The 21503-nt window shown below is 48.6% G+C and overlaps 1 protein-coding gene across 4 annotated transcripts in view; it reads right to left on the minus strand.

Annotated features, from left to right (window-relative positions):
- Positions 1 to 21002, minus strand: part of FBH1 (F-box DNA helicase 1) — a 48041-nt gene extending 27039 nt beyond the window's left edge. Inside the window, exons 1-6 of one of the 4 annotated variants that reach the window (XM_032881653.1) lie at positions 20943 to 21002; positions 10554 to 10709; positions 7800 to 8401; positions 3569 to 3699; positions 3328 to 3463; positions 1429 to 1572 (exon numbers count right to left, since the gene is read on the minus strand). In XM_032881653.1, coding sequence (XP_032737544.1) covers positions 1429 to 1572; positions 3328 to 3463; positions 3569 to 3699; positions 7800 to 8401; positions 10554 to 10709; position 20943 — 1170 coding nt within the window. In that variant the 5' untranslated portion in view covers positions 20944 to 21002. Of the gene's footprint in view, positions 1 to 1428; positions 1620 to 3327; positions 3464 to 3568; positions 3700 to 7799; positions 8402 to 10553; positions 10710 to 12437; positions 12586 to 20942 lie in introns of those variants that run through there. The other 3 variants (XM_032881651.1, XM_032881652.1, XM_032881654.1) reach the window with 3 other exon arrangements.
- Positions 21003 to 21503: the final 501 nt, after the last annotated feature.

The raw sequence follows: 21503 nt of genomic DNA on the forward strand, positions 1-21503 counted from the left end.
TCCATCCTTGAACTCCAGCAAGGATGACTGGGCCACAGCTCACGGGGTGCCCTCAGCCATGCATCCCCCCAAGGGCTCACGGATTCCAGAGAAAGGAAATCCTCCCTGGGACTTCTGCTTCCCCAGGACCGGCTGCAGTAGCACACCGCCCATCTCCAGGCGGGGGATTAGGGCGCCCTGACAGCTGCCCTCCACAGCCTGGATTTCATGCGGACCTCTCCCCATGGTCCACATCAGCTTTCCTCGTCTGGCTGCTGTCGGCCTCACGTAACTGTGGATCATCTCCCTCTTCTTCACCAGTCTTGCCACAACAGACCACTTCTCTTCCTTGGATATATTAAATTCATCCCCGTCTTTGGACCCTGAAATTATCTGCTCCTTCTGCTAAAATGCTCTCCCCTCAAATCTTAAAATGTCGTTTTATTTATCTTTTTAAGATTTTATTTATTTGAGAGAGAGAGAGAGCGCGACAGACAGCACAAGTGAGCATGAGGGAGGAGAAGAGGGAGAAGCCGAGCAGGGAGCCCGACAAGGGATCACGACCTGAGCCGAAGGCAGACGTTTAACCGACTGAGCCACCCAGATGCCCCTTCCTCCCCCAATCTAACGCAGCGCTCCCCACCTCCCTTACACACTTCCCCCTTCTTTCTCTCTGAGCCACTGTCACTCACTACAATGTTCTCTTAAATTTTTTTTTAAAGATTTTATTTATTTATTTGACAGACAGAGATCACAAGTAGGCAGAGAGGCAGGCAAAGAGAGAGGGAGAAGCAGGCTCCCCGCGGAGCAGAGTCCGATGCGGGACTGGATCCCAGGACCCTGAGATCATGACCTGAGCCGAAGGCAGAGGCTTAACCCACTGAGCCACCCAGGTGCCCTGCTCACTACCATGTTCTTGTTCAGCGTGCTCACCTATGCAGTCCCTGTCTGCTCTCTCTGGAACTCAGTGCACGAGGCCTGGACCAGCGGCTGACCCTCCGCCAGCTGCCCTGTGCACACGCGCTGGTGAGTGAAACCACGACGGTCACTCTGAACGAACCACCTCCGTCCTAGAGACGGTAAGGCAGGCGAGATTTGGCCACAGTGCTTAGCCTCCACCCCAAAACAGAAATGTAGGAACCGAATCTTAATGCTTCCCTAGGAAAATGAGGCCACACAGGACGGCAGAAGGCTCCTTTTAGCGAGGGGACGTCGCGTCAGGCTTCAAGAGCCTCGAGCGTCCACCGGCCTCAGCGCTATTTCCCAGCGGGGTGGAACTTCGTATCCGCAGAGCATGTCTGATCCTCCCAGCACCTGCCTTTTACCGCTGTGGACTTGGGGCGGGGGGCCCTGGGAGACCCACGGCGTGCCCGGGGCTAGAGCTGGGCGGTGCAGCCAGCGCGGGCCCTTCCCTCGCCCGGGCCTGGGATCTTCCTCCCCCAACTTTACCGGTTGCTGATGTTGATCCCCTTCTCCCTCATGGCGTAGAGGAGCACGGCGAGGCAGTACAGCGTCTCCGTGATGTCCGGCACCGTCACGGTGGAGCTGGGTCTCCGGAGGCAGAAGAGCAGCTGCCGGATGTCGTTCACGCTGCTGGACAGGAGGACGATGGCCGCCACCAGAGCCCATACATTGACACCCTGTGGAGGGCAGCGGACCGGGGAGGGGAGAAAAGACCAGAACGATTAATGAAACCCCATCAGACAACCATCGAAGAGAGCCAAGGCTTGGACGGCCTGGGCAGAGTGCCAAACGCCCACGCGACATTCAGAAACGGCAGCCTTTCCCTTCACCCTGGATTCCCTTCTTTCATCGCTTCTGGATTTGAGTCCTTAGTTGTCTTCAGTTAAAAAACATTAATGAAGGATCTAACAAAGCACCCTGCCTAGAGGAACACCTAGCTCCCAGCATTCCTCTCCGGGTCGGGGTGAGCTCTCCTGTCCACAGCAACTCGACAGGGTCCGAGAAGATCACTGGGCAACTGTGCCGGCCCAGGAGGCCAACGGAGGGGCGACGCAAAAGACAACAGTGGTCTTTCAGCAACAAAACCAACACTGACAATTCCCTGGCATTAAGACGTTAATCTACTACTTACTTCGTGTTGTTATTATTTAAGTTAATTAATGTTTTAATTAATACGAAGTCAATGTTTTAACTAACATTACGTAAATGACTGAAAATGTCTTATTATGGATCTCTGCTTAGTATACTCCGTTTAGTAGTATCTAAGAAAATGTTCAGGAACACAGAAATAGTCCAATACTGGAAAAGTATCTTTCTCATTCTTCACTTTACTACAAGCATCCCGGTTATAATTTCAGGGTCCTCTCACTCCAACCATCCTGTGAAAGAAATGATACCCCACCACCACCAGCGATCACGTCATTAAAGGCAGAAAGAGGAAAACACATGGCTGGATTGCCAGCTTTCTGCAGGCTGCAGCCGGGCTGAGGTGTACAGAGCTTCCAAGACAAAATGGAAGAATCCCTGATCTAGATAAGGAGCCACAAGACCCAGTCAGGTACAACTGATGAGTTACTGAACCTTATCTCTGAAGCTAATATCACACTGTTTGTTAATTAATTGAATCTAAATAAAATAAAATTTAATTTAAAATAAATAAAAAGTTAAAAGAATAAAAGGTCATCTGTCATATCAACACCCGAAGATATGGAAATGGTGAGCATTTCAGCATCTTTTCATCCTATTATATACAAGTAGTATATTTTGTTAAAAAAAAAAAAAAAAAAAGGCTGAGTGAGGAAACTGAAGACTATTTCTAGCTTCCCACTGGCTTATGAGTGTCTGTAGGAGAACCTTCATTTCTCTGATTCTTTCAAATAACCCACTTACTGACAATGGAATGGGCTACCGTATAAAGAAATCCTTATTAATCAAAGCTTTTAGAGGCTAGATAAACATCCTCTGTTGAAGACTCCTCCACAGAATGGGAAATTGGATTAAATGCTTTTTAAAATCCCTTCCACACTGAAGAATCTATAACAACATGGCCTGTTATTTCCATAACGGGACCAATGACGAGATTAAGGCTTCAAAGCAGAGATTAAAGGAAGATTTTGAGGTGCACCTGGTGGCACAGTCAGTTAAGCCTCCAGACTCTTGATTTTGGCTCAGGTCATGACTTCAGGGTGGGGAGATCGAGGCTGGCGTCCAGCTCTCTGCTGGGCATGGAGCCTGGTTAAGATTCTCTCCCTCTGCCCCCCAACTCCCTCTCAAAAAAAAAAGGAAAGAATTTGAAAATAGATCTAAAATGACCTTCAGCCACACTTCATCTCCACTAGGCTTTCTGGAAGAGAAAGGGTGTGGCATCGGCCTGCAGTCACTCACCGTGGCAGCCACGTAGAGATCTGGGAGGTGCTGACGCACGCAGGCCTCTGCCTCAGGAAGGAGGAGGTGATCCCTCAGACTCCACAAGGCCCGTCCAGGGTCCACACTGGGGGAGCATTTACTGGTGGCTGCATAGCTGTACGACAGTCACAGCAGAGTCCGTGAGAAAGCTGACCCCGAGTGCTAACAGGCGGGAAAGGACTGGAGACTCCGTCTTCCTCCCAGGAGAAAAGCCACTCACCGAATGAGGTTCAGCACACACAAGTCGGACTCCTTCTCTATCCCGTAGCTCAGCAGGATGCCGTCCACTTTGCTCACAGCTTGCTCCTCATTCATCAGGTAGCGATGATACAGCTTTTTCCAAGGAATGAACTGAAGAGGTTTTTAAAAAAATCCACAATAACATGCAGGCAGCGGCTGCGAGAGCAGATTAAGCCACTACTTATGGACGACCTTCTGACACTTGAAACACACTTACAGCTCACAATTCCAAAGCTGGGCAAGGAGGGTAGAAACATTACACACGTTTTGGTTGTATGAGGAGAACAGGGTCTTGGTTTTGGTTCCAACACTAACTTGACACAGAATCTGGGAAAAACTAGTGCGATTTCCCTGGTCAGGACACTGACAGCTCAGCGTTTCAATGAAGATCAAATAATAGGAGAACCATAGCTGGGGCACCTGGGGGGCTCAGTCGTTAATTGTCTGCCTTCGGCTCAGGTCATGATCTTGGGGTCCTGGGATCAAGCTCAGCAGGGAGTCTGCTTCTCCCTCTCCCTCTGCCCCTCCCCCCTGGTTCATGCTCTCTCCTCTCTCTCAAATAAATAAATAAAAATAAAATTTTTTTTTAAATTTTAAAATTTAAAAAAAAATTTCAAAAAAACCCCACAAAACCCTGTGGCTATACTAGCATCAGACAAAAAAAGGCTCTACATCAAAAACTATTCCAAGAGAAAGAAGATTATATAATAATAAATGGGCCAACGCACCAAGAAGGTCTAATAATCCTAAGTATAAATGTACCAAGTATCAGAGCTCCTCAATGAAGGAAGCAGACACGAAACCAAACAGAGGAGCAGACAGCGACATGAAGTCCCAGGAGATTTCAATGCTCCACTTTCAAGAATGAACAGAGCCATCAGACAGAAGATCAATAAGGAAGCAGAGGATATAAACAACAGTGGACCAAGGGGACCTAACAGACAGATCTGAACATTTCACCCCAGAGCAGCAGCATATACAGCCTTCTCCAGTAAACGTGGAATGCCCTCCAGGACAGATAACATGCTACGCCACAAAAACAAGATGAAATCAGAGGGAGACAAACTGTAAGAGACTCTTGACTCTAGGAAACAAACTGAGGGCTGCTGGAGGGGAAGTCGTTGGGGAGATGGGATAACTGGGTGATGGGCACGTGTTGAAGTGAGCACTGGCTAGTACATAAGACTGACGAGTCACTGACCTCCACCTCTGAAACCAATAATGCATCATATGTTCACTGAATTTAAGTAAAATTTTTTTAAAAGAAAAAAACAAATTTTAAGACATTAAAATTATAGAAAGTATCCTTTTTGATCACTATCCCACAAGTATGTGGAAATTAAACAATGCTCTTAAAACAACCAGTGGGTCAAAAAAGAAATCATAAGAAATTAGAAAAGACCATGAGACAAATGAAAACAAAAAACACAGCATACCAAAACTTAATGGGATGAAGTGAAAGTCATGCTCAGAGAGAAGTTTATAGTTGTAAACACCTATATTAAAGAAGAAGAAAGGCCACAAATCAACAACCTAACTTTATAGCTACAGGGACTAGAAAAAAAGCTAGCAGAAGAAAAGAAATAATAAAGACCAGAGCAGAGATCAAGAAGAGAGAAGCAGAAAGAAAAAAAAAAAAAAATCAATGAAGTTAAGAGTTGGTTTTCTTAAAAGATCAACAAAATTGACAACCCTTTTGGTAGACTAAGAAAAAAATGAGGAGATTCAAATAAGTGAAATCAGAAATGAAAGGTGGGACATTACAACTGATATCAGAAATAAAAGGACATGAACCAACTGGACAACCTAGAAGAAAAGACAACCTACCAAGGCTGACTCATGAAGAAACAGAAAATCTGAACACACCAATAATAAGTGACTTGAGTTGATAACCAAAGACGTCCCAACCAAGGAAAGTCCAGGACCAGACGGCTTCACTGGAGAATTCCACTGAGCATTAATTCCTTCAGAAGAATGAATATCATTCCTTCTTAAACACTCCAAAAAAACTGAAGAGGACGGAGGACCTCCAAACTGATTCTAGGAAGCCAGCATAACCTTAGACCAAAGTTAGAGAAAGATACTAGAGCAATGAAAGGGAAATGAGAGCTACAACAGATCACCGGAAATTCGTACGTCGCATCCTTGTTAAGCGATGATGAAAAACAGCCTCAGTCTAACATTTCAGGAGGTAAATATGAGCTGGAAAAACCTGCCCCAGATCTTCTCAAGCAGAATGGAGAAAACTCACTATCCCCATTTGTGACTACTCAGGTCACACGGGATGCATCTCAGTTCAGTGGGTAGAAATACTATGACACAAAACAGAGGTCACACCCAAAGGCAGAAAGGCAGTTCTCAGAAAGTATAAAACAAGACCTCAAGCAAAGAATGAAGCAAGAGTGATATGAAATTTCATCCAAAACCCTTCATTTTTATAAGAAAAATGTATTAAGTCTTCATACATCTATCTTGCCCTCTATCCCCAAACTTTTTTTAAAGATCTTATTTATTTATTTGAGAGAGAAAGAGAGAGCATGTAAGAGGGGAGCAGAGGGGGAAGGAGAAGGAGAGAGAATCCCAAGAAGACTGTGTGCTGAGCGCAGAGCCCAATGTGCGGCTAGATCCCATCACTTCGAAACCACAATCTGAGCCAGAACCAGGAGTCTTAGACACCCAACCAACCAAGCCACCTAGGCACCCGTCCATCCCTAAATTTCTAAACTTCACCCTATCTGAAGGGAGAGTTCATCTTCATTTCTAGGGTTTATCCCCAATGGCTAGTCTAAGGGATATCGTAAGCCAAGCAGAACGTGCTCCCAGCCCGTGGGTTTACTCCTGAGCCGGCAGCTGGGAGGGAAGATATGTAATGGAAGACCAACAGAAGGGCAGGGCGCCAGAGCAGTGAGGGAATGGACTCAACACCAGGAAGTCTCTCTTTTTTTTTTTGGAAGATCTTGTTTATTTAATGGACAGAGGGAAAAAACTGAGAGAAGGAACACAAGCAAGGGGAGTAGGAGAAGGAGAAGCAGTGCTGAGCAGGGAGCCCAATGCAGGGCTCGATCCCAGGACCCTGGGATCATGACCTGAGCCCAAGACAGATGCTTCATGACTGGGCCACCCAGGCGCCCCAGAAGTCTCTTCCAAGAGCATAGGCTGCCCGCTGTATCAACGGCAAGAGGGACACCTTGGGTGATTCCATGCAAGACTCATTTATGAATCACCTACTGTATATAAAAGATCATGAGACACAATGGAGAACTCGAAAACAAACAGGAACGGCAGCCTTCTGTCCATGAGCCAGTAATTTAAAAGGAGAGGAAGGTGGGCACCTGGATGGCTCAGTCAGTTAAGCATCCAACTCTCGGCTTCAGCTCAGGCCGTGATCTCAGGGCCATGAGATCAAGATCCTGCTTGAGATTCTTTCCCCTTCCCTCTCCTTCCCACTCTCCTCCTCCCCCTGCTGGCACACACTGCCTCCCTTTCTCTCTCTCAAATAAATTAAAACCTTTAAAAGGAGGCGGAAGGTTCTCCAAACTGTAATACGGAAAGGGATAAGCTTCAAACAGAGGTAGAAATTGCTACAAAAGCACAAGGAAGAGAAAGGGAAAATGTCTACTTCACTTCCCTAGGAATAGAGTGAAGCCTTGAAGACATGAGACGTCAAGGGAGATATGAGGGGCCCTTTACATGGGGCGGGGGGACGCCCGGGTGGCTCAGTTGGTTGGACGACTGCCTTCGGCTCAGGTCATGATCCCGGAGTGCCGGGATCGAGTCCCGCATCGGGCTCCCAGCTCCACGGGGAGTCTGCTTCTCCCTCTGACCTTCTCCTCGCTCATGCTCTCTCTCACTGTCTCTCTCTCAAATAAATAAATAAAAATCTTTAAAAAAAATAAAATAAAATACATGGGGCGGGGCGGGAGGAGGCTAGACCAGCCTACAGAGGGCAAGGGGTATGCAGCCTACGGTCGGGACACAGAAAATCCCTTGTGGTGGGCAGAATACAGGGATATGCTGGGGAGCGGGCAGGGAGGCTCTCGGCAAATCCTCGGGCAAACACGGAAAGCCGTAAGGGCCTCCAGGGAACTCGGGTATTATTCCCAAGGTGAAAGGAAACTACCATTTCTGGAGGAACGTTAAGGTCTGTTGTGAGCGAAGCTAACCTGGTGCTTTCCGAGAAGGCACCGCGGAGCCACGAGCGGCCTACGTACCAGCGGGTCACTGATGATATCTCTCCACAGGTGACACACGAGGCTCACGTTCCAGTAGAGGTCCTCCACGGGGAGGAAGGCGAAGATGTGCCGGAGGACCTCATTGGGCAGGCTCCAAATGTGGCTCTGGGCTTCCTGGCCGGGCGAGGTCCCCAGAAGCCCATAGTAAGAGTCAGGAATGGGATCGGGCCCAACGTCCTCCACTTCCTGGCTGGGTTCTCCCGACTCTGCGGAGCGCCATGACAGAGAGTCCTCGGTTTCTGGCCTGGCTTCCCTGGGTCCTGCGCCCGACGGGGACCAGCGATGCCGTGGAGTCTTTCTAGAAACCCCATCCCACTGACTGGTCCCTGTAGCTTGATTCCTGTCGTCCTCAAAGGACCGAGACCTCTTCCTTGCAGGCAGAGCGGACCCTGCTGCACCCAGTCTTGCTTCTCCGTCACCCTCCTGAGGCAGGGCGCAGTTGCTCTCTGCAACAAAGATCATGTCCCCCTCCGAGTCCTTAGAGGTGTCCTGGCCCACAGAACTGCTTTTGGCCATGTCATTGATGCACCGCGGCCGGGCGGCTGCGAAGAACTCAGTGTTGTACCCTTGACATCCTTGACCTGCACGGAGAACCCAAACACAATGAACGAGATGGGAACAACCACGGACCCACCGCTGATCCACAGGAGGGCCGCTGATTTTAATTATGTACATTAATAGAGAACAGAGACAAGGACATAGCTACCAGTCAACTAATTTCATATATATATCTTAATCCAAAAAGTATTTCTATTTGGCTCTATCACGTACTCAGACACATGCACGAAGAGACAGACACCAGTCTCCAGATGGTCTGAGGAGCACGGTCTACTTTGCAGTCTGTACAAACTGAACACCCGGATGGACAGACAGAAGGTCAACAACTCCTCACACAGACACACCCACTTACGAGAACTCCCTTCTCCTGCCTTACTCGTACAACACAAAATCTAAACCCGAAAATGCTTCGGGTTCTCAGGATTCAGGAAAACCTACTCTTTGCCTCAGTTAAAACCCTTGTGACTTGGGGCGCCTGGGTGGCTCGGTGGGTTAAGCCGCTGCCTTCGACTCGGGTCATGATCTCGGAGTCCTGGGATCGAGCCCCGCATTGGGCTCTCTGCTCAGCAGGGAGCCTGCTTCCTCCTCTCTCTCTGCCTGCCTCTCTGCCTGCTTGTGGTCTCTCTATCAAATAAATAAATAAAATCTTAAAAAAACAACAAAAAAAACCCCTTGTGACTTATTTTTATCTCCTCCTGTGAAGCTGACACAGTCACTGATTTTAAAATAAGAAGGGAGTCAGAATTCTCTTCATATGATGCGGGTGGTACCTAACCCGTCCACACATTCCTTCAATGGGCCTTCCTTCGGCACCCGGAATTCTGAGACAAACTGAAAGTGAAACGGCCTGTACGGTCCCTGATCTCAAACTTTCAGGCACTTAAGGGAGTTCAAGTGGTGATTTCACACACCACCACCGTATTCTTACACCCTACTGTACAATGCCAGTCAAGTGTTAAGCGCCTTATCATATATAACAAAATACACGGCTCCTGCCCCAGGTGGCTACAGCTGGAATTCTTACTGTGGAAAATAAGAGAGCAGAACAAGACTAGGATTAGCCTCTAACAGAATTCATAGGATTTAGTATTTTTTCTACGTTAGAGGAAAAAACTGTAACTGGTTCTAGGGCAATCTGATCGAAACCCAGGGCTTGAAGGCAAGAGGCCAGGTGAGATCCTGATACTCTCTAATTGCGGCACTCGATGGCACCGACACCCACGGAGCCTGCATGGGCTCCGGGCCGGCACTCCACACGGAAACGTGCACACACTGACCAAGTCCTTTTCAATGAACTCGCGACACACAGAAGCTGCCTTCTACACACAGAACAAACAAAATACCACCACTGAGTTTAAAACTGCCTCATACATGGGTTACAGTAGTTCCAAAAAGTGACAAACACGTATTACGATAGTCACAGACGACAAGCTAAGATTTGAGTTGGATTCTGAAATTAAATATATCAAAGGGAACTAAGGCTATCGGGACTCTCCTGATGGGTATTACTAACAAAAGGAGGAATTCGTTTGGCACCTAAGTGGGTAATAAGAAAAACCGAAGTCCCAGAAGTAGAATTTGCATGTAATTAATAATAAATACCATGTAACAGCAAGTCCAAGCTTGTGTCCGTAACAGTAACAGGGAAACTTTTCCCGGCAGGTGCCTGAGTGATGGGTCAGAAAACGGAACGCAAGGATATTAACTTGACACTGATGTTCCAGCTGATTTGGAAGAAGTAACACCTGAAGACAAGGAGAAGGGTTCCTGCAAAAGCTGGGCACGAGGTGACAAAGGGCACAGTCCGCCATGAAAGCACGGCATGGGGGCATTCCGGAGAAAACTAATGGCACGGAAAACTAATGGGCTCCGTGACAGACCACTGGAGTAGGGACATCACACAGCTCTAGGGAGGACCATGACACTGGTGCAGGTCTCCCACCGCACTGTGGTAAAGCAAGCCAGTGCAACTCGTTCTGCCACGTTTCCCTGGGGCTTTGGCCAACTGCTATCAGGGGATGCCATTTTCACGGAAACTCACACATAATGAAAAACGTGTCCAACTATGGCAAGAGGACTAAAAATCACAGCAGCAATGTTTACAAATACCAGGAGAGAGTCAAAGGTCACACACACTACAGAATCAGAAATGCAAGGTATTTTTGGAAGACATACCCCTAGTCCCTCTTTTTGTTCTGGGTCTAGGATAGAGACCATGGTTCGGGTCTCTGTTGGTCCATCTTTGACAGAAGGGTTGGGTCACAGCCAAGTGACTCCGAGCCAAATGTTGGCAGTCGATGGCTGTAAGGTGCTTCCGCTTAAACCGTCTCACTGTTTGATACCAACGGGCAGAAGAAATGGGACACTCGTTAGTCATCACCAACTCTCCAAGTGAGCCAACAGCTTATACTTAATTTTCAGGAATCTACTGACTCTGGACCACCCCAGCCAGCCCCTTCCTTCTTCCCTAAATTCTTACCCACTTTTAGTCATTTCCTAGTCTCTTAGCATTTCCTCCTTAGAATTTAAAAATCCTAAAATAAGATCCTAAAATGATTGTTATTCTTTACTAAACTTCCTAGAAGCCCTGATCATGAACTGTTTATTCAGAAAAAGGTTACCACTAATGCTTAAGCTGGGATCCAAGATCTTTTCTCTGACTTTATCCAGGCCATTTACGTTCCCACAATAACCGTAAGTATTTCAGGGTTGGCTTAGCTTTGCAAAAATAAACTCCTTCATCGTCCCCGGTATATACTAGCTTCTCCAGGTCTCAGAAGCACAACGCAGTGACTAATGAACAGTCCCTATAAAATCCCAGAGGGCCCCCCATGTACGCGTCTCAGCCCCCAGGGCGTCTCTGTACTGGCACTGATGTAAGGGGACAGGACTGATGCCCGCAAGTAGAAGAGAATCAAATCCACTCTTGAGGATCTTCAAGAGGAGGAATTTTCATACCCTCCCTTGGCAACACATTAGAGCAGCAACTGTACCTAGAATTCTGTCTCAAGAGTACCGACATATGTAGTTTTATATTCATCATTTTCTATCAGGTAATTCCTTCTCATATTTAACCAAGACTTCGTGTTTCTGTATCTGGGAACACATGTACGATCTAGCTACCTCCTTATGGCATTAAACAAAAAGGTTACACTACATGTTCAACATTCTGAACATTACACACTCAAAAAAGAAAGCAAAAGTAAAGAAGGACAAGAACAGCTATAACAGAATCCGAGTCATCCTTTACAGAAGACGGTCAAGAAAGAATAAAATCCATTCCTGTCAGTACCACGATTTCGCAAGTCCTAAAAATACTCGAGCCAACCCTAGTGTCAGATGCCAGAATCTCACGGAACATTTCAGCACGAAAATGTCTAAGACCAAGTCATGGATGAGCATAACCAGCACAATTTACATTTTTTTTTTTTTAATCATGAACCCCCTCGGCCCTTAGCTTCTTCAGAAATGCTCCTTCTAAATTTCAGCTCGTTCTTTCAAGGCTTAAACAGAAGTTGTAGAGGAAAAAAAGTCTTCATGAATATTTTAAGACTTTAAAATAATGATTCCTACATGCAAAAATAGTTGTACAAGCCCCTCTAAAAGGATGCTAGAGACCCTTCTACTACGTGAATTTAGAAACTAGAGGCAGAGACAGAACCGTGCAGGGCCAGAGCTGTTTCTACAAACACGGCCAGAGGGATCAAGGCAGCAAGAGGAGCGAGAGGAAGGGGCCCTGGTGTGAGCCCTTCACCCACCACATGGCACCTGCTGGACCCACCAGCTCACCTACTTCTCCAAGACTCAGCGGCATTATAACGCTTAAATGAGAAAATACACCCAACAGTCCCTGAACTATAGAACCCCACCCAAATACACCCCTCTGCTCACTCTGCTTAACAAAGCTTAGATATGACCTGTTTACAGAAAACACTGAAATAACTTTCAAATTATAAAGATGCCACCTAATGGGAAGACATGAATTGTATCAGCAGTCCAATCTCACAGCCACGTCTTTAAAAAAAAAAAAAAAAAAGGAAATATATCTTAATTACTTACTATGAACTGAAAATATCCCCTCCAGTGTAATGGTTGGTAACTGATTTTTCTGCTGCTGTTGAACACATTCCTTGACCCTAAAAACGAAGAGTCTTATTCACACTTAAAGAGGCAAAAAATGAATGTGCACTCTGTCTACATTCGAAAAATAAAATGTATTTGAAATTTTCTACATTGAAAAAAATAAGCTTAAACTCCATTCTCTTTTTATATAAAAGACACAACTTTACCACTTCTGCTCCAAACCCCTCGTATTACAAAGTCAACAACCTAACTATTTTGCCTGAATGGGGACCGGAGGTCAGAATGGCAAAAAGTTATAAGGTAGAGCTACAGTGACCCTTCCAGAATACTGACAAATCCCGGCCCCTAATTCGGGTGCTCCAAGTGCACGCGGTTCAACTTACAGCAGCAGCTGCAGGATTCCAACCAATAAACCCACTAACACCATAGATCCCAAATACGTGCCTGGTCTTTGCTTCTCTGGCTCTTCAAATATCCCCAACTATTTCAGAACTGGCAAACAGAACATCTAGAATTAGAACAGGAGATAGGAGCAAAAAGCTACTAATAGGCACTTATTTAAGGAAGGTGAAGGTCTAGAAACGCCGAGGTGGGGCTCAGGTCATGATCCAGGCTCCTGAGATCGAGTCCCTCGTTGGGCTCCCTGCTCAGTGGGGAGCCTGCTTCTCCCTCTCCCGCTCCCCCTGCTTATGCTTTCTCTGTCAAATAAGTAAATAAACTCTTTAAAAAAAAATAAAGAAAGAAGGTGAAGGTCTATTGCCAAACTGGCCTGGAGAGGAAAACCCATCATGGATAAAAATCACAAAGGAGTAAGATTAACATCAAACCACTCAAATTCATACAATCCCAGGGCCTTGGGGCCAGTGCAGACCTGCTTAGCTTACTGGGATGAGTCAGGTAACACAAGACGTCTAAAAGGCAATAGAGACATAGAACCAATAGGAACACTGGGGTCAGTCAAGGTTTTAGATGCCCACCCAAATCTACAACATACCCCTAAATTTGGCTGTGGCAAACTGTTAAACAAGACAGTGGCTGACAGCAGATGTGTACAGAAGAAGTACTTCTGCATAGAGATGCCACGCACCCTAGAACTTTTTCTGTAGAAAGTAGGTAAGAATGGGTTTATCCCAGCCCATCCCAGCCCTCCTCAGCCAACCATCCATAAGGGCGATGGTTGTCAGTCAGCCATAATGCAAACGTGGGAGGCCCTGATAACGACCACCAACTGGGTGGGATGTCTTAACCACACGCCCAGCAGTCCAGCAGTCGGCCAGCCAGCGTCCTCCAAGTAGATAAGGTACTATTCTGTCTTTTCTGACTGTACCCTGTGAACACAGCACAGTACTGGACACATGGCACTTGCGGAGCCAACATTAAGAGAGGAGAAGGATGAGAAGAGAGCAGGGAGCGTGGTAAGGCTGGGTGGCACGGGACCCTAAGCTCCAGATTGCTAGGAATTTGCTGTAGAACTTTCATGGGGAACCTGGCAAGGGCACAGACCACACGAGAGAGAACATCAAAAACACCCCAAAGGAATTATTTTTGGAAAAGTAATTATATGGACAGAGTGGGCTCTTCCTTACATATTTATTTTGCAAAATACATCAGAATCTTAAATCTCTGTTGAGAAGATGCAATGTTTGCAGAAATCTTACAAAGACACAAGAGCAGAAGAAAGGCGTAACAGGAGTGTGCAGAACACAGTACTCGGCTTCCAGAGAGTTCGAGTAAATTCCCACGGATTCCGGCATGCAGCCATCGCGGAACAAGCTAAGGTTAAGAGCGGAAGGAGGAGGGGCCCCCAGGCTGAGCCATCTGGCTTCTGGGTATTGTCGCCTGAAGTGGTGTCACCTCAGCCACCTGTGACTGCTGACCTGGGAGGCAGAGCTACCACTTTCATTGGATTTCCATATCAAAAATTACTTTTCCGACTTCAGCAAGAGATCAGAAAAACTAGACTGCATTTTATCTGAGTCTCAGACCTCTGAGAGATGAAGGGCTTCGTGTACTCAACTGGGAGCCAGAGCCCTATGTCCGTCTGCCTCCGGAGTCACACAAATCATGGAACTGTGGTTCGATTCGTTCTCTGCTCGGCAGGTGTATTCAATACTTAAAGCCTCGATTCCCTTATCATTAAAGATGGGAATGACCATAACCCACCACACTGAATTCACAGGACAGCCGAGGCTCAAATGAGACGATACAGGTGAAGATACTTCATAACGTCCATATCGAGGCTGAGAGAACCGCCGGGCTACGCTGTCAGAACACGTCCACACCGCCAGGCTCGGTGTCTCCTTGAAGGCACGTGAGTTTTATCTTAGCATGAATGTTCCGGTGAAATTAAAAAAAAAATAGTACAGCAAAATGCTAACCACCCTTCTACTCTCATGAACATACTTTTAAACCAACAGTTCAAGTGTAATGTCATCCAAACAAAGATGCGCAAATGCGACATCCTCCTCCCCAGTCACCCAGACCACGCAGCATCCCTCCCTCCCCTAAGTGCCAAGTGCACGGAGTCTCACGGGGACCGTCTGTCACCGCTGGAAGCTCTCGGGATCCCTTCGGGAGCAAAGGGGAAGCGGGCTCCGTGGTCAGCGTGCGGTGAAAGGGATGGCAAGAGATCAGGGTCCCTCGTGCGCTTTCTGAGCTGCGTGAGGCCCAGAGGCGTGAACGTCCTCTGTACCCACGCGGGTGTTCTGTACCCTCTAAGAGACTGTCCCACGGTGACTAACAGAAATGTGTCATCCCCCTCACATGTCAGGACTGGAAAAAACTGAGGACGCCTGAAAGCCATTTGGTCAAGCAGAACTGTGCCCGTTATCACACTGCTTTCCCTGTGAGAGCTTTCTCACAGCAGGACGTCTCTGTGACCCCCGCTCTGCTGGGCCCCCTTTCAAGAACCCACAGCTCAGCAGCCCAGCAGAGCCTCGGGTTCCCGCCCCGTCTGACTTCAAACGGTGATCGCCTGCAGTGATCATTACCTGTAACGCATCATCGAGTCTTCCCCTCGATGACCAGCCGATGACTGCCAATGGCCGGCAGTCCCATGCAGGCCCCACCTCCAGGCCATCCCTGCCTCGGCAGGCCCTCGGGCCCAGGCCTCCCCTGAGCTACAGCTGTTCTCAAGTGCTCCTGGACCAGAAGGCCCTAGAAGGCTGGCAATGTGTCTCTCCACCTTATCCCCCAAAGCTCTTAAGATAACACTTTGCAAGTCACAGAGCCTGAGGAACCCGTTGAGTGAGAAGCACAGTTAGGATTCCTTGACTCTGTTCTCGTCAGTCAGCTTCATTCCAGAATCGTTACTGCAAAACAACTTACAAAACAAGTCACAGAAAGTGAAACGGAGCGCTCTAGGTTTTGTGGCAAAGACAGTATTTCTCTTCTTCCGCAGCACACAGCAGGCCTACCTGTCTCTGGCCTGACGAGTTAGGAGGTCACTGACGGAGCTCGAGCCAGTGGCATGCAAACAAACAGACGGCTGCCGCTTCAGGCCTGGCCCACAAATCCTCTCGGGCTTGTGCCTCCATCCTCTGACCCCCTTCCAGTTAATGGGGAACTTGACCCCCCAGGGCATCCTTAGAGGCCCCACGTTCAAAACGGAAGCACCTCCAGCCGCTTGGGTCCTTGGATTACTGCTTCAAAGAGGGTCACTCCCCCTTACTCTCCAACACACACACACACACAACCTAGAACCACCTTAGATTGTCCTGAAGTGGAGACATGAACTTTGATGGTCATTACATGTTTGGATCTATCTGCTACTGTAGCCAAGCCTTCTCTAAGCATTCCAGGATCACTGGAAATTGGTACCAAGTAAATGTCTCTCTTCCTCTATCATTGCTAATCAGAATCTCTAATGAAACGTCCTCTAAAACTTACAGGTTACAGACCTAAGCGGACAGGATGGAGACACTAAGTACGTACAGTTCCCAGACGGAAAGACTGTTAAGTAACTGCTTAAAAAAAAAAAAAAAAGAAATCGGGGCGCCTGGGGGACTCAGTCCGTTAAGCATCTTCCTTTGACTCAGGTCATGATCCCAGGGTCCTGGGATGAGACCCCCAACAGGTTCCCTGCTCGGCTGGGGGTCTGCCTCTCCCCCGGCCTGCCATTCCGCCTGCTTGTGCTCGCTCTCTCGCTCTCTCTGTGTCAAATAAATAAATAAAATCTTAAAAAAAAAAAAAAAGGGGAAGAAGAAAAGAAAGAAAGAAATCAAGGTAATTGTCTAGGACAAAGTACCTGACCAGGCAGACTGCTCCTAGTAAGACCCTCAGAGGGCAGTTTTGCTAACTTACTTACTGAGTCACCTAACCTCATCTTGTTAGCTCTCCACAAGCCTCCCGCTTTTCTCGGAGGGGCTCTGCGAAGACGGACGAGTGGGCACTTTCCCTCTTGGGTTTCCTATGGAGGGAGCAGTGCGGGGCAATGTGGTCCAACACCGCAAGGATCCAGGTGCTTCACAGGCCATAAGACCTAAGGGCCCAGTTTAACCAGTTAGTGTGTTATTTCCCAACTTTAGCCCTGAAAGTATTCACTCAAGCCGGGAAGCCCTCTGCGGTAATAAAACCACCCTGCCTGGCTCTGAGATGCTTGTAACAATTACCTGCAAAACTATGTATTTAATATACACCATATGCAAATTACATTACTAGAGCGTATTTTACTGTTATTATAATATCGTCAACTGTCTGTGTGGGTATTCACATGTCTTCCACTCTGGACTGAAAGCTCTGTCATCCGGCAGGAGGCAGGAGTGAGGGACTCACTCAGCCCAGCACCCAACACACTCGGCTCCGTGAGTCACTGGTGATCAGATGGACAAGCGAGCGCCACACCGCTCCCCCGCTTCCCTCCACAGAAGCTGGGTTCTTCCTTGGCCTCGAAACCCTACACGACCTGACAGCTCCTTAGTGCCTCACGGCTCCAGGAGCTCCTGCACACACCGTCCCTGGAACCTACTGGATCCCACGACTGGGCCACGCTAGAACCACAGCTCATCAGAGGTTTGCTTGGGGGTGATGGCACTCAGCGTTTCTGACTCCCCACAGGCAGAATTTTTTCTCCTGGAACATTCCGCCTCCCATATCCAGAAAGCTTTAACGCAGCCTCTGAAAACATCAGGCTTAATTTCTAGGTCACTTTTCTCATCGCTGTGAAATTGTCATAACCGAAGACTTAATAACAAGCGAGTATTTAGAAACCGTCACCGCGAGGAAAATCATCACTAACTCCAAGAAGCTCAAAATGGAAAAACTTCAAAGTATCGCGTCCCCATTAGCACGGCAAGAAATAAACACAGAACAAAGACGCTGTGGTTCCAGCTCCCTTGATGGAGGTGCCTCCCACGGCCACATCCTGCTTGTCTAGAAACCCCAAAGGCCTAGCCTCGCAAGCCTGATCTTCCTCAGATCGTCTCACCCCTGCAAACGCCCGCTCCTCCCGAAGACACAGCATTCGCTTAGAGCACACAAGGACAGAGATGCGGGCTTCTCACAAGGATAAGAACGGTGAAAAGAAAGGAAAAACAAGAAAATGTTACTTACAACCTAGAGTATATTTTTATATATTTGAAAGGCTTGTCCTTCTGTCAATTCCACATTCCACTTTTAAGTTGTTACAATATCGTAGATTCATTATAAACACCATGAGGGCTTCCTCTCTTGGTATCTCTGGTGTCATATGCTGAACACTCACTCGCACACCAAACCGCAAAGATTTTGCCTGCCCATGTGGCGGCAAGCAAAACTATCACAAATCACCAAACATCAGGCAATCTATGTGCTACACAGATACACACAGAAAGTGCTGAGAGTAAAGGCAATAGATTAGGGACGTTGAAAAAGACTTCATGAAGAGTTTAGCCTCAGAAGACAAACAGGGTTCAGTAAGGCAAAAGAAACACTAAAAACAAAACACAGAGAACTAGCACAGCATTGGTGCAGTGGAAAGTCAAATTTCATTAGAACAAGAGGTTCACAGATCGGGGACAAGGCTGGAAAAGGAATCTGAAGGCACAGATTATAAAGGTCCTTAAATAGAGCACTAAAGACATTGTGGGCTTTACCACGTAGGCGACTCGGGGCATCACCTAGCTTACCAGCAGCATTAACACAGGAGTCAGACTCACACTCCGCAGCGGTCTTCCTGGGAGCTGGGTAGGGGATGGGTGGACGCAGAGGTCACAAGGAAAATCAGACAGAAAGTCACTTCCCGGACCAAAACAAGAGTTGGGAAAGCCCTGAGAGCCGCAGCAGCAGCAGAAATAGAGAGAAGGGGAACAGGAAGATCAACACATCTTCTTCAACAAGACTGAAAAGAACGATGAAGAGGAGTGACAAAGGTAAGTGACATTTCTTGCAGGAACCCAGAGGTCACGTCATTAACCACATTAAGGAGTCAAAGAGAGACAGCGTTTTTGTTCTACTTGCTTTTCCCTGGAAGGGGAAGATGAACGTTTCCCTGTTTTGAAAGCAGTTGTTTGTTTTGCTTCATTTTAAATTTATCTGTGGGATGCCGGGTTAAGCTCCAGGAAGAGCTTTGAAATAGGAGACTGGTCCTCAAAAGGCACATGAGTGACAGCTGAGGCTGTAAGATGTAAGATGCTGGGAGATAAATTTTTAGGAGTCAGTGATTTCCAAGCCAGAAGGGCAAAGACAGATTCCAATTCAGTTTTCAAATAAAATCCACCTACGAAGGGTGGAGGGATATGATAAGCAGAGAAAAGATGACGGCAGCAAAACTGAACTCACAGTTCTATGACCAATACCAACAGTGTTCACACACTCACAGACCACAAAACACACCAACAATCAGGACACCGACGACCGTAGCTGAATGCTACAGGAACACAACATACAGCGTATGAGAAAGGAGAGAACACAGCCACGTAGCAAATCCCAGTGCCAATACTGACTACACAAACCACGAGACACTAAACGGCAGACCACAAATTCCAAAAGCCTGCAGAAAAGAAAGAGGCAGCCCAACTGGGAAATCAGCAAGACCCAAGCACAGTTCCATCTGTCAGCTCACTGTACAGATTCCTCCCCTCCACACCAAGCTTTTGATCTAGAAAAACCACAAGGGCCATGGTCAGACGCGTATACGTTATCATCTAGTTATCTAAAAGGGGATACAGAAGCTACGTTCCTAAAGAACACGGGAGAGGATTTTCACTGAGGGTACCAGGTAAGTAACCAATCACCTGGATTTGAAATATCCTTATCGTGCACTCATGTGTCCCCATTTTCTTTTTAAAAACAGGGGAACTGGAGACATAAGGCAAAAAAAAGGTGGGGTCTTTTGTAATTAGGATGGGGCTGGGGGGCATGAGCAGAAAAAAAAAAAAAAAGTTACAAAATGCTCAGCTTCCACTGGCACCAAACAAACAGCCACAGTAAGAGCAATGTTGGGCATGTTCTAAAACTATGCATTTCAAAATACTTTTATGCCTACCCTTCGCTGAAGTGGCAAGATATAATGGAACAATAATTCGGGCAAAGCTGATACTGGACCCACTTCTGTCTCCAGTGCCTACCTATATTACTCAGTAAATTAGCCAAATTCAGTCTGCTCATTAGTGAAATGAGCTTGTTTGCATGGGTCCACACCAGAGGCCTCCTTTCCTTTTATCTCCCTTAATTTACCGGAGCAGTGCCAGACCCCAGCAGGCACTCACTAGGTGCCACCGTCCTTTGTTCCAGAGGACTCTATTACCTCCAGATCCATGGGAAAATCACTAACTTCTTGAGGCATCCATTTCCCTGCCGGTAATGATGCCTCGCAGGGCTGTCTGCAGATTAATGAACGACTCTGTAAACCATACAGCGCAACACAAAATGTAAAACCCAACTGCTTCCCGGCCTGGTCAACAGTAGCAACTTTGGGACTGAAAACACCAGGAGGTCTGAACGACTCGCACCCGGTGACACCTGGCTAAGAATTCAGCACCTGCCCTAGTCCCTCCCATCACCCCATTCAGCTTGCTGAGATCTCAACGTTCTCTGAACAAGCCAAGCTCAAGGCCTTCCCACATCACCCTGATTTTCTTAATAGTCAGAGAAGGGGGACTCCGACGAGGGAGTCGGAAGAGGACACGATCAAATGACTCGCCCAAGGTCAAAACACCAGGGTAGAAAAGGAAATGCCGGCTTGTCAGCCACCGAGGCCACATCCCCCGTGCCTCCTTCTGCAACCGACGGGGAACGACCCGCTCCCCGCTTCCCCCGCCGCAGGACGCAGTGTGGGGGCGCCCCCCGCCCTCCTTCGTGCACGCCCCGCCGAGCCCCTCCCGCCCGGCCGCCCGCGGCGGACCCGAGCTCCTGCACCGCTGCGCTCGCCCCGGGCCCTCACGCCCCCCGCGGACCTGCTCCCGCCCCGCGAGGCCGGACCCCGCTCAGGACACCAAGAGCTTAAGTGTCCACACGGCAGGGCCCCGCCCGCGCGCTCCCTGCCACGTCCGCGGCCTCACGCACTATGGCGCTCCGAACCGGGCCTCCCGCCGCCGCCGCCGCCGCCGCCGCCACCGCCGCCACCGCCGCCGCCGCCGCAGGGCCCGGGCCGCCCGACCTCCCAGTCCCAGCGTCCCCAGGGCAGCGCCAGCTGGAGCAGGCCGCGGACTTCCTCCGCCAGCTCCGCCCTAGCCGCGGCCCCGGGAAGAGCCCGCCGCCAGAGCAGACGGACTGCTCGCACGTCCAATCGGAACTGCACGCGGAGGGGGCGTGCTGACGGACTGCTTCAGCGACCAATAGGAGCGCGAGCGCCCAGGGGGCGCGGCTACCGCCAGCGGGCCCCGCCCCGCCCGTGCTTCCGCTGGGGCCGAGGAGCCGAGTGGAAACTTTCCCAGAGTTCCTCCGAGCTCCCGCGGACCGGAGGAGGGGTCGCGGCGGGGCGGAGGGGGCCGGCGGAGGTTGGGCGGGGGAGGGGCAGAGGGTGGGGACGCGCGGGGCCCCACCCCCTCCCTGAGGGCCGGCGGCTGCCGGAGACTTGAGGGCGGCGGTCCCGGCCCCTCTCGAGTGCCGCCCGGCGCGGGCTCC

The sequence above is a fragment of the Lontra canadensis genome, unplaced genomic scaffold (assembly GCF_010015895.1).
Source record: "Lontra canadensis isolate GAN:19392208 unplaced genomic scaffold, GSC_riverotter_1.0 scaffold76, whole genome shotgun sequence".
NCBI classification, from domain to species: Eukaryota; Metazoa; Chordata; class Mammalia; order Carnivora; family Mustelidae; genus Lontra; species Lontra canadensis.